The sequence below is a fragment of the Phyllobates terribilis genome, unplaced genomic scaffold, assembly GCF_046119375.1.
Source record: "Phyllobates terribilis strain yellow unplaced genomic scaffold, ASM4611937v1 Scaffold_1__5_contigs__length_1240528914, whole genome shotgun sequence".
Lineage (NCBI taxonomy): Eukaryota > Metazoa > Chordata > Amphibia > Anura > Dendrobatidae > Phyllobates > Phyllobates terribilis.
This window is the reverse complement of record NW_027362761.1, coordinates 830,200,676-830,213,773: the sequence shown is the minus strand read 5'-3', so window position 1 is coordinate 830,213,773 and position 13,098 is coordinate 830,200,676. Positions and strand designations below refer to the sequence as shown.

The following is a 13,098-nucleotide window of genomic DNA, read 5'->3' as shown; positions in this document are numbered from 1 at the left end:
TGTGGTGGAGTGACTATTGAGAAGTCATCAATATATAAGTAATGGTTAAGCCCTTTTAAGCTTTAAATTTTCATCCCAAAGTATGGAGAGAAACAATTAGACACCTCTGACCTCATTTTCGTGATGTGTCTCCTACAAAAGAGGCCAATCTACTTGTGAAGTGATAATGACCACTTGGATTTATTGAAAATTAACTCGTTAATATCAAATACTTTTATTTCTTTTATCTCCGTAATGGAGAGGCAAAATTAAAAATGAAAAAAAAAGTTTTATTCCGCTCTGCAGCCACTATTTCATTGTGTGTCCTGTTCAACATACCCAATTGATTTATTTGTCCAGTGCTCAATTTTTCAGGACTGACTTTTTTTTTTTAATTAATTTCTACATTAATGTTTATTATTCTTTTTTTCAGCTTGCTTGATACTGTACCTTTTGTATTGTGCTGTGAAAATGTTGTGGCTTATTTTCATGTTCTAAGATTGTGATGCTGAAGGGGGCTATTGTTTCCTTTTTCGGTTAGGGGTCAATTTGCAGAGGCAATTACTATATTGGTTAAACTTAGAATTCCTATAGGATTTTGTAGGTTGTGACTATAATATAGTGTGCCATTAGCGAACATGGGGTAGTGCCTGAAGTCCTTGCACTGTTTTGCCTGGCCAAGATTATCCAGATTTGGTACATCCATAACCATACATCAGTTGTAACTGAGAACCTTCATATTGGCTATATTAGTCTTTATCGATGAGAGGTAGACATCTTCCTCTATACTGTTGTTCCACCGTATAGGTTGCACTTCTTTAGCTGTGAAAAACTGTTTCATACTGGGCTATGTGAACCTGGCACTATAGTTTTCCTCAGTAACAAAACGTAGTCTATCCTGCCACATTAGAAGTCAGGATTTTTATTATTGGACAGTAAAACGTAATGGATAGACCCCCGATCACATGCAGTACAAATATTATGTCATCATTAGATATGAAATCATTGGTGCTTAGGTAAGATGCCCAGCTATAGTCATCATTCCTGGACCACCAACAGCCAAGCTGTGACTATAATTTCATTATTACTTTTAGCTTTCCCATTCTTAAAGGGGTTGTCCGGTCTTTTGATAAAAGTCTCCAGTTACTCTTTTTGACTACAGACTTCTGAATTCCTGTCAGAATTTTCCGGTGTTGCCGGTGACCGCAAGTATGTGATTTGCATATATCTGGCCACTTTCTTGCTAGATGTGCTTGGCCTCATTCAATACAAGTGAACTGAGCTAGGCCGAACACATCTAGTCGACACGTGACTACAAGTATGAAAATCGCATACTTTCTGGCATATGACCTCCTGCTCTTATCAGTAACACCGGAGATTCCTGACAACATGCAGTGTGCACACTGTAAGGGTTCAGAAGTCTGTAGTCAAAGAGTGACTGCAGACTTATCAGAAGACCAGACAAACCCTGGTCCCTGGTGTATACTTCATGTTAGAGGGAGTATAACCCCTAACCCCTTTGGGGACTGCTTTCTGATAATTTAGTTTATTTCCAGTTATTTTCTTTTTAACTGGTATATATTTTTTCACAAGTGTATATTTACTTGTCTGTTTTATGCCTCTATGCTTATTATAGACCGTAAAGTAGTTTCCAGTATACTTTGCATGTAGGCTAGATAAAATATTGGGCTAACTTTTTGTCCAAATTGGACATAAACTGACTTTAAAGGGTTTGTTCCTTTTCAGAAAGTCTTGGTCCTTAGGCGCATTTTGTATACAGCCAATCAGTGAGCTGAGCTCTGAGGGAGGTGTCACACTGACAGCATGGCAGCCAATCAGTGAGCTGAGCTCTGAGGGAGGTGTCACACTGACAGCATGGCAGCCAATCAGTGAGCTGAGCTCTGAGGGAGGCGTTCCTTCTACATGGACAGAGGAGCTGAGCTCATTGGCTGGCTTTTGACGTGCCATCAGCGCCGATGCTGGACACTGGGAGCAGCATCAGAGATTCAGTGCTAGACATGGGGACAGTGAGTAAGGCAAAGTTTATATTTTTTTAGCATACTGCCCCCGGTGACCAAGATTTTCTAAAGGGGGGGAATCCTTTTAAATTATAATGCTTGATTTTCTTTTGGTATAAGAAAGTAGTAGAGAAGAGGTGGCCACACTCACATTGATTTCCATGGGGGCTTTAAAGATTGTACTTGTTTGTCAATTTACAGAGCTTCCATAGAAATCAGTGGAGAGATCCGCACATATACCACATCCACATTCCTGACAGCGTCTGTTGGACATTTACAGCATATCCTGTAGTCATGCCATAAATGTCCCAGATAACAAAATCCTTTTAAAATCATCGAATTGAAAGGAGGGGTTCATAAAATGAATATTAGCAGTTCTTAGTTATGGTTTTTTTTTCTGGCACAAATGTGATCGCCTTTCGCATAATGCCATTCAGCAGTTCATGCTTTTCAGAGTCTAACTAAAAACATTGCCTAATACCAATGGAGAACACCGTGAGCACAATAGCTGTTGGGCAAGGGATGTGTTCAGAGAGAGGGCATCACAGTATAACTTACTTGTTAACACTCATCACAGGGATCCCCCTCGAGCAAGAGGAGAAGCCCTTTGCTGCAGCCAATAATCGAGGGTGAAACAGCATCCTTCTTCAAGGAGGTAAAGATAAGACTTCAGCTGCTATTGATAATGACTGCTAAATTTGCATCAGAATCCCACAAAGCAATCAACCACCTTATACTGATTGTGTTTCTGTAACTAGTGCTTTGATTCCTTGCAGTGCTTCTCAAAATCAATAGCTGCTTTAGCCAAGCCAACTGTGTCCAAGCTTTTTATACATTGCCCATGGCTCTGATTGCGTCGGCTTTTGTGTTGAAAGTTCTCGATGATTTTGGCATCTTGTTTCTTTATTTTCCCGTGACTTTGCTTTTTTACTTTCCTTGTTAGTCTTGCATTGATGTTTGCTAAAAATATGATTTAATCTCTGCATTAAATATGATCATATGGCAGTATACGTATGTATGAGTAAAGAGAACACAACCAGCTGCAAAATCTCTACGTTACGGAGAAGTCCTCCATCAGTTAACCAAAGAGGAAAAAAAGTAAGAGCATCCTAGGAGGACCTGGCGTGTCCTTGCAAAATGCAAACGGTTATATCATTAGTTCATTTGTTTGGGGTTTTTTTGGAGCCATCTAACAAAATTGTGACAAATATAAAAATAAGCAAAAAAAACACAAAATAGTGATCCAAAGTACATATAATATCAAGGGAGCAAGTTTTCAGAGGAGCAGTTTAAGTGTAAATCCACATTGAAATGTGAAAATTGATTTATCTGTGCAACGTCAAGCAAGGTATGTAAGCAATTGGTAGAGCAGCCAAAGCCAGGACTGAAAAACTGCCACCCTCCTGGGCTTCTCTTATGCATCGATGTTGAGAATGCACAGAAAATGGTGTGATTGAGGAGAAATAAAAAGGGATTCTGTGGGCATAAACAAGTCTCTGAAGAACCCAAGTCAGATGAGGATGTCAAGAATCCTTCTGGAGAATAGGTGTTGCACAATCAAGCAATTGCAGCTAAATACAATGCTGCCGCTCAAAGTAACATGTCCAGACAGACAACTCATTGCTATTACAGCCCATCCATGCTAAGGAACAGACGGCTGGTTCAAATGCCAAGGGAACCCAAATCAAGACGACAGTAGGCAAAATACTGCCTGGTCAGATGAGACCAGATTTCTTTTGCACCATGCCAGAATGTGGCACTTTCAGTCGGACAGTGCACCATGCCACCAGAGTCGCCATGGATTATGACTGGATTTCCAGTCCCCGGCTATCAATACTATAAAGCAACTCTACGGCGACATGTCCGTTGTTCATCAATCATGCCATCCTTCTGCTGTCCGTTTTGAACATTACAAAAAAAGCAAAGCTTTCCCTACCCATTGCCTACAAGAAAATCACTGATGAAATACTGCCAGTAAAAACTGGCACACTGATCAAATAACCAAATACTGATGAAAATCTTCCCCAAAATGTCTTTTCTTGCTGATCTGGCCTAGAGCACCAGGATAAGATCCTGCCCAGGAGCACGGAACTTCTAACACTGATTACACAAGAACCACAAGACGATTTCTTCACCTCAGGTATCATACTAATCAGTGCAGCAGCCCCAAGATGTCACTGCTTGTAGTTTACTTAGCAAAGTCCTGTTGACAGGTTCGCTTTAAGAAATAACTATGGCGGCTGTTTCCTGTTGTTAAAAGCACCACCATGCTAAGCAGCTCAGAAACAGATGGTTATCCCCATTACAAGTCCTTGTCTCCAATGGGGAAGCAATCCAATTTCTCTATCTGCACACTAGAATCAATTTAATAGAAAACCAGCTAACCTATTATTTTGGGTCATCATCATGAATGCCTCAAGAAAACCCTACAGAAACCCAAAGAGTTTAATTCCATGCAGATATTTTGGTTGTATTTGAACGAAGGAGCCAAGGATTGCAAGGCAACTAAGCTACCATGCTGTTAACTACACAGGTTCCTATACATTTGTCTGATGTTGCATTTCTTGCATGTAATAGTAAGGTCTCATCCACCAGTGCTATTCAACTATTTGCAAATCTGTTCTCATTTTGGCTGCCAATAGGACTTGTTGGGTGAAATTTGTAGGTTTTGGGATGAAGAAGAAAAAGCTGGTGAAATCAGCATGGAAGGAATCATTATAGTGTTTGTGTGTGTGTGTGTGTGTGTGTGTGTGTGTGTGTGTGTGTGTGTGTGTTACTAACGCAGTGCTGGTGTGTTATTGACCTGTACTAATCTGATTCACTTTTTGTATCCTGCTGCACGCCCTCAAGAGCTCACTCTGCTACCATGAGTTCTCTCTGTGAACAGTAATAATGTGACCTGCGGACTGTTGTATATGCAGGAGGAAGAGGAAGGTTCAGAAGATGATGGCACTGTAAACACTGACTTTGCAGTAACTATGAAGCCAGGCTTTACTGTACGGAGCTTCTTGGACCAACTTGAAGATGAAGCTGATGGCTTTGTTTCCCCAGTGGATGACAAGACTCCATCAAAGAGTACTCAAGACCTTGGACTTGGGAACCTGCATTCTGCATCCGTGTATGTTGCATTTAAAAAAATATGTATGTTACATTGAGTATGGAGGCAGAGTTTTAGAAATGACACACACGAGATTTGTCTCATTATGTGTCACAGTTTTAAAGAGGTTGTCCACTACTTTATCATTGATGACCTATCCTTAGGATACGTCATCAATGTCTGATCGGTCGGGATCCGGCACCAATCAGCTGTTATCAGTGTCAGCAGTGGAAATACTCCTTTGCGGAGCTGCTCTGTCTTCTGCTAGTGGCCGAGGCAGGGTACTGCACACCCGCCTCCAATTCAATAGGAGGCGGATATGTAGTACCCTGTGTCGGACCCCGGCTGATCAGACATTGATGACCTATGCTAAAGATTGGCCATCAATACTAAAGTAGTGGACAACCTCTTTAAGTCATCTTGTCATAGCTGACATGACCCCGTTAAGCCACGGCAATAGTCTTAACAGAGTCTCAATTGAAAAGTCATCACTTTTCCCCTACTTCTAGTTATAATACTTATACTACTTTTACACATATGCAAAACTGAATTTTTAGGTTTCGTTCTTTTAGGCCAGAACTTCTAGAACAGCTTCAGGAAGCAAGGGAAGAAAAAAAGCAAATCAGAAAGAAACTCCGAGATTTTGAAGACAATTTTTTTAGACAGAATGGAAGGTGAGTGACTGCCATTTTTTGTGTCAAGGCATCCTTGGTAAATTATTTTTATTTAATTTATTATTCACTATAATGTTATATAATTTATTATATTTATTAATATAGGGATATCCTATATTGTATACTTCTAAACACCCCAAAATGTATTAGTTGTGCTCATACTTCTTGAATATATTCTTGAAGATATTAAGGGTATAATTTGAACACAAAGAGGAGGGGCAGTTGTCAATGTAAAAAAATCAGTGCTTGAATACAGAGGTATTAAAAAGAATCTGTCACTAGTTTTTTTTTGTTTTTTTTTTACACCCCATCTGAGAGCAGCATGATGTAGGGACACAGATACTGATTCCAGCGATAGATCAGTTACTGGGCTGCTTGCTGCAATTTTAATAAAATTATTTTTTTCTACTGCAGATCTACTAGTTCTCTTATTCTGAGCTTTCAATAACTCCGCCCACACTGACAGCTTTTTGTGTACACTGTGCATAGGCGGAAAGCTGCCAATCAGTGGTGGGGGGCGCGGTTATACATAGCTCATGAATATGGAGGACTACATGGCAGCAGGTTTACTGGTTCTCTAGTGATAATCTCCTGCTGATAAAACAGCAAGCAGCACAGTAAGTGACACATCGCTGGAATCAGGATCTCTGTCTCTACATTACTCTGCTCCCAAATTAGGTGGCAAAGCCTGGTGACAGATTCCCTGTAAGACTTTGATGCACATTTCTAAATAGAAGAGCAGCTTTTAGGCCAACATGATGTACATACAGGTTATAAAGGTGCCAAAATATATCATGGCAACAAATGCTATTTCCACAGTAAATCTGTTAATATTAACCTGTTATACTCCAGCAGATGTCCTAATAATTAAATAATTCTGGAACCATATGAAGCTCATTTGCTGTCCTTTTTGCCACCATAGAAACGTTCAAAAAGAAGACCGCAGTCCTATGGCAGAAGAATACAGCGAATATAAGCACATGAAGGCTAAACTTCGGCTGCTGGAGGTCCTTATTAGCAAACGAGGCACGTCACAGACAGTGTGATGTTTAAATCATCCTTTATCCTGAAAAACCTCACTGAGAAGGGGCAGATCGCCGAGAGGAACCCACCATCCCAAATTTGTGCAACATTAAAGGCAGTGGGCAATTTCTGATTGCACAGGGCGGTTTTAGTAATCAACTTTTATTTTGCTTTGTCGGATCTCAAAGAACGATTCTTCCTCTAGTTTTGGTACACTCCCAAATGAAAGGTACAAATAAAGGTTTCAGCTCTGACTGGAGTCTAAAGACATGACCCAAAATGAATGATGTGCGCTATGGGTCCAGTTTTACCTGCTGTACTGCACACCTGCCTTGTGACCTATTAGCAGTGATCACATGGTTGTAAAGGCCACAGTGGGAACAGAGACCTAAGATTGGGTTCCATTACTTTATTCTATAAACCTTGTTGTGGGTATGCGTTCCAAGTACTGATACTGAGACGCATATCTAGGACAAGTTATTACCTCATTTCAACACTACTTGGCGATTCATCGGTGACACTTGTCATTGTGGCATGTGGATGAACAGCCGCATTAAGCTCTTCTCGGAACAAGGCCTATGCCAGAGCATGTCACAAAGCAGAGTACTCTGGACATAGCTTCTGCTTAATCAGCTCCTGCATATTGTATCTTTGGACAGTTTTACTGAACATTTTTTTTAGCATTCTTATTAGCTAATGGATGATATCATTGAGTTGATTTGCCTTGGGCCTAATGTGTATAAGATCTGCCCCTGTACCCTTTTCTGCAGCATGCACTTTCTTCTTTATACTATGACTATAATTTGTAATGCTACCAATATCTCCAGTAAGACTACATATTTCTACCAAATTCTTGTGATTCCTCGGTATAACGTCCCATATGGCTTTGTCTCCCTGTCAAGCTACATTTCACTTTGTATACTCCAACCACCAGGGCTCATTTTCTGCATGGATTGCTGGAGAGTATTATACGTTTCTTTCCTAGGACTCAAATCTACCAGCATGAAAGTAAATTTGTGTAACGTTCAACCCAGCAATTTCAGTAATGTCAGTGGATTTGCAGGACAGTTCTGCCATCCTTACTGTTAATACTGTGGACTGTATTTTCCAACATTGCCCCTCAATAACGGCTATAAGTATCCCATTTATATAGTTGTATTTCTATTACAAAAATTACATAATTAAGCTGCATTGTGTCAAATGGGTTTAAAGGGACTCTGTCACCAGGTTTTTGCTGTGTAATCAGCATAATGTAGGTGCAGAAACCCAGACTCCAGCGCTGTCACTTACTAGTCTGCACGCTGTCATGTTGGTAAAATCCCTGTTTTCTCAGCTTCAGATTTAGCAGTTCTCTGAATGCTAAACTCTGTATAATCCCACCCACACCACGGATGGGCAGCTTTCTGCCTATATACAGCATACATAGAAAGCTGCCAATCAGTAGTGGGTGCGGGGTTACACAGAGCAGGAAGACTACATGGCATGAGACAAGTAATCCTCCAGTGATTTTATCAAAACTATAGCAAGCAGCCCAGTAAGTGACACATCGCTGGAATCAGGGTCTCTGCCCCTACATTATGATGCTCTCAGATTACATAGCAAAAATCTTCGGACAGATTCTCTTTAAGTTATGATTTCTGTATTTCACCTGGTAAGTGAATAAGCATGATAAATAGTGGAATACCACTTCTAAAAATTTATATTTTTCCACTTTTTATTTTAGTAGTTTTCCTCTTAATATAAAAAAAACCAGATGAAATGTCTTTACAATGTTCAGAGGTACCCAAATAAATGCATTTAGTTTTGGAAAAAAAAATAAAACTTTTAATGTGTCCATTTGTGAAGATAATTATTTTTTTGTGACTTTCACAAAAATCTGATCCTTCAATTTATCAGACACTACAAAACTGAATGTTAAATTTACAAGATGCATTTGTACACTTTTTGTGCTTTTCTGATAATCTACAATAGTTGCAATGCTAATTTAGAGAGGTATCGGGATTATTATTCTCAAAACTTTTGTTTGTAGCCTGCAAAATCATAGTGATGATGATTAATTTTAATAAAGGGCAGTTGTAATGGATGCGACATTCTGCCAAAAATTCTACCATTAAGTTTAGAAAACTATCTAACAGCAACTAAATATTGTATATGTTATCAATAATGGGGCTGCCTTTATACAATATACTTATGTAGCAGCTGCTTTGCATAACATTTTGTCGAGAAGGATTATGGCATAAAAAGCTCTGAAAATTCGCAAAATTCTGCTACAAAGTGTTGCTGCACTAAAATTTTAGGACTTATGGTGTTCTTTTGGCATTTTCACCCCTGCTCTGACACAGTGGGCAGGTCTGGGGTGGGATGGGGTCGTGGTAGCTCCCACTTGTCAAATTCATGACGAGCAGCGGTGTTCTTTACACCACAAATCTTAAATCACTGACTGGAGTAAGATGTGTGCAGGCACATGGCACTTTGCTACTGAGTCATTAAATGGAATCTAAGATGAAGAACTTGAGGAGAAATGGGGTTTTCTGCGCTGCCGGGATTACCAGTAAAGGTGACCATGGATCGCCGGTGGATGGAGCCAGGAGACCAGGGAAACTTTGGCTTTTTGTCAACGCATCCACCAGCGATCCCTGGTCACATTTACTGGTAATCCCGGCAGTGCAAAAAAACAAATTTCGTCATCTTGGATCTTCTTATGGATCTGTAGCAGCCATATTCAAGTGATTTGTGTGCATGTGCCTACATAACTTCCCTTAACCCTATTGCTCTATTGTTTTTCCAGTCTTTCTGCATTCATTAAAGGAAATCTGTCAGCAGGTTTTTGCTATGTAATCTGAGGGCAGTATGAAGTAGGGGTTAAAGCACAGAATTCAACAATGTGTCACATATCCAGCTGTATGTTGTTTAATTAGACTGAAGGATTAAACGCCTAGTGATTATGATTGCTTGGTCTAGCTGGCACACGCTTCCAAGTCCGACTCCGCCCCCTTCTGTAATAAGTAGCTAACTGTCTATAGCTATGTGCACAGAGAGTCTGGTGTGGGCGGGGTTAGCTTTCTCCGCTCTGCTGCACTGCTAAATCTAAAAACTCTGATTGTGTCAGAACTGCTGCACCCAGTAAATTAAATGCTACATGATTGGATTTAGGGTCTCTTTCTCTACATCTTGCTGCTCTAAGATGAGGTAGTAAAAACCTGATGATAGATTCCCTATAAGAGCACACACCCTCATCAAGACCAGCATGAAAACACCAGTCTTGATGAATCGAGGCCATCATATTTGGGGCTTGATGACATTTATAACATTGTCCCATGTTCATTGAAATGAGTGTGGAAAAACCAACAGAGTTAAAATGGTAAAAAGCAACATTTATCCATTTAATCTTCACATGCAGTGCAGTATTGAAAATAATAGTCCGGAGCCAGCTGGTCCACATGATAACAACTCCCATCATCTAAGGAGCTGGAATGCAGTGATAGCTACCCGGCATGGTGCCAGAGCACGAGAATCACAGTATGTAAGAATTGGGAAGGATGCCCTCTGTGATCCTTTATAAAATGCCCCTTCATCTGTATAGATAGGAACTAGGAAAGTTTGTCTTTGCATTAACTTGATTACATAACCTCTGAAATACCAAATATATATTATTGTATAGCTGAAAATGTGTCATCCAAATATAAATACAATTTGATTGGGTTGGTTGGATAGCTTTGATTTTTTTTGGGGGGGGGGCACAGCAAAAATATTTGAGTTGCGTTTGAAAGAAGCAAGTCTCAGGTAGAGGTCTTATCACTGCGTTAGGATGTGTACGGGTGTAGACGAATTACACGGCATATTGCCTAGTGCCAGACAATCCTTAAAACATTGAATGTGACGTGTTTTTCCCAGAATGAATGGTTCTGCTTATGCATCAATTACTAGTGTTTCTAAGTGAATTTGCACTTCATTTTGGTGTTCTGATTAAAAGAACAATGAAAAGTTACCAAAAGTTACTAATTGCATGTTTTAATCTCAAGAACCCATTGTAACCAGAGTGTGAAGTGCTCCTATTACTGCTTGATAATCTTTGGAAACTTCCGTATATTACAGAGATCTCTCTATATAAGCTAAAATCTGCAGAGCTCTATTGTAAAAGGCAAGTGTAAAACTCAATGGTAGATGTCTTCAGTCGGAAAAGAGAAGCTAGTTTGTTAAAATAGGTGGTTTCAAATTTAGAGTGGAGGCCTATGTAAGGATTTTATAGTTATTAATCACCTGTATTTGGGGCTGGGTTTATATCACATTTGGGCACTATGATAATACAATTGGCTAGCACATGTAGCTACATCAACTCAATGGCAGACATTCTGCTGCTGGATAGGCATAAAGTTCCATACATTTACGGGGTGCAATTTGCTGGACCATTTCAAGTAGCTAAATATATTGCCCAAATGGAGTGTGACCCTAGCTTAATTCTTATGTCCTTACCTTACAGTTAAGTATTAAAGGGAAAACCAAAGTGGGGGACTACTAATTCTCCTGGCCTTTTCTTTCCAACCATATCTGCAAATACACTACATTAAAAAATGAGAAAGAAGAAAACACATGCGGTAATTACTTCTAAGATCGTTTTCCATTATTGAGTTATCACTATCTTCCAAAAGTACTCGAGATGCCTCCAACCCTTCATCTCTGTCTGACGACACATGTGGCTTGCATACTCTTGACAGTTACTAAATCTGGCCACACATACCGGGGTTAATTCAATCTATGCCAGAAAGCTGGTGTCAAAAAGTCACAGAATTTGTCTAAATGGTATTTTGTTGCCCTTTCACGTGTTAGGAAAAGGGGTGTGACTTTTTACAATGCAACAGATTTAACTGGCATATATTAGAGCTGAAATTTACCCAAGCTCAGGGGTGACATAGATTTTGTTTTCGGGTGCATGGACAGCCCAAATGATTCTCCAAATTTATTAACGGGTGTTAAAAATTATTAATTTGACGCACCTTACTCCAGCGCGCTGGAGGTTTAAGAGTGAAATACCAAACACCAGTGTTTATTAATTTGCCCCATAGTGCCCAATGTGTTGATAGTAGAACAGGAAAATGTGTCAACCTGGTTATAAATAAAGATTTGGAACACCAGCACTTTGAGCTGGTTTGAGTAATGTTCTACTGATTCTATACTATAGATTAGGGGTGGGCAATTAAGTCCCCTCCTCTCCCCGACACACACAGTATAATGGTCCCCCAACTCCCCTACACAGTATGATAGCCCCCACAGTCTCCACACACAATATGATGCTTCCATAAGTACTGACTCACAATGAAAAAAAGTACTAATTACCAAGCCCCGTTCCCCTAATGCGCTGCTCCAGTCAGTGCTGTATGTGGACTGAGGCTCTGCACAGCATGCGCAATCTAGCGACGTCAACGCACTTGCTGCACTGAGACTCAGACTCAAAGGCTGAATGGGGAACAGGAAGCCCGAAGCTGATCCATCAGTGTATTCAACTGCATCTTAAGAATGCAGAAACCATTGAAATCAAGATGCAGTCCGGAAGTATTTTGGTGCTGTTCTGGCTCCGCCAGCTAGTGGGCAGTACACCACTATTTACACCCCTCTGGCTGTCACAGTCCACAGGCTGGAAAGGAACAGCCAAAGGGGCTGGCTATTACCCAAGGGTCCACAGTTTGTCCATGTCTGCTATACATGTTCTGAGATCTCTCACCATAGAAAAAGCAGTAAATTTACCTATTGTTCCATTGTGATATTTAATTCCAGAAAATAAGATATTAGCAAGTATCCAGGCATGTATGTTACTGTAGCCAAAAAGACTTCTTTTCCACTGGATATCTACTTTGCTGTTCACTGCATTTTACCTTTATAGAGATGAACTACAACTTAAGACGTAGCAATAATTGTGGAATTCTGTGATCAATTTGTAACATTTTTTCCCTTGGCATTGCTTTTAGAAATGGCTGGGTACACATAATAGTGATATTCGGCTCATGTGCATTTGTAACTATAGGAATTAGTGAACTTACAATGAATGGACAGTAAACTGTGAGTCAATGATACACTGTTGGGTCCGTTCATCTTGCAGTGAATAGTGCTATTGTCACACAAGAACATTACTTCAATAGGAAATACCAGTCATAGCGCAAAGCCGCCTGTGCCTGGCGTTCATGTGTTCTGTGCGATCAAGCACGACTGCTACCAGCTAAGTCAAAATATTAGAATTTTTGCTCTTGCCTTTATGGACCAATCTAGACTTTATAATAATAAAACCATATTATAGTTTCATTTGGGAACCATG

The 13,098-nt window shown here is 40.0% G+C and overlaps 1 protein-coding gene across 5 annotated transcripts in view; it reads left to right on the top strand.

Annotated features, from left to right (window-relative positions):
- Nucleotides 1-12,323, top strand: part of FAM13A (family with sequence similarity 13 member A) — a 246,068-nt gene extending 233,745 nt beyond the window's left edge. For 3 of the 5 annotated variants that reach the window (XM_073638063.1, XM_073638060.1, XM_073638073.1), the window contains exons 23-26: nt 2,575-2,652; nt 4,919-5,115; nt 5,667-5,768; nt 6,691-12,323. In XM_073638063.1, coding sequence (XP_073494164.1) covers nt 2,575-2,652; nt 4,919-5,115; nt 5,667-5,768; nt 6,691-6,814 — 501 coding nt within the window. In that variant the 3' untranslated portion in view covers nt 6,815-12,323. The remainder of the gene's footprint in view (nt 1-2,574; nt 2,653-4,918; nt 5,116-5,666; nt 5,769-6,690) is intronic. The other 2 variants (XM_073638068.1, XM_073638065.1) reach the window with 1 other exon arrangement.
- The last annotated feature ends 775 nt before the right edge of the window (nt 12,324-13,098 follow it).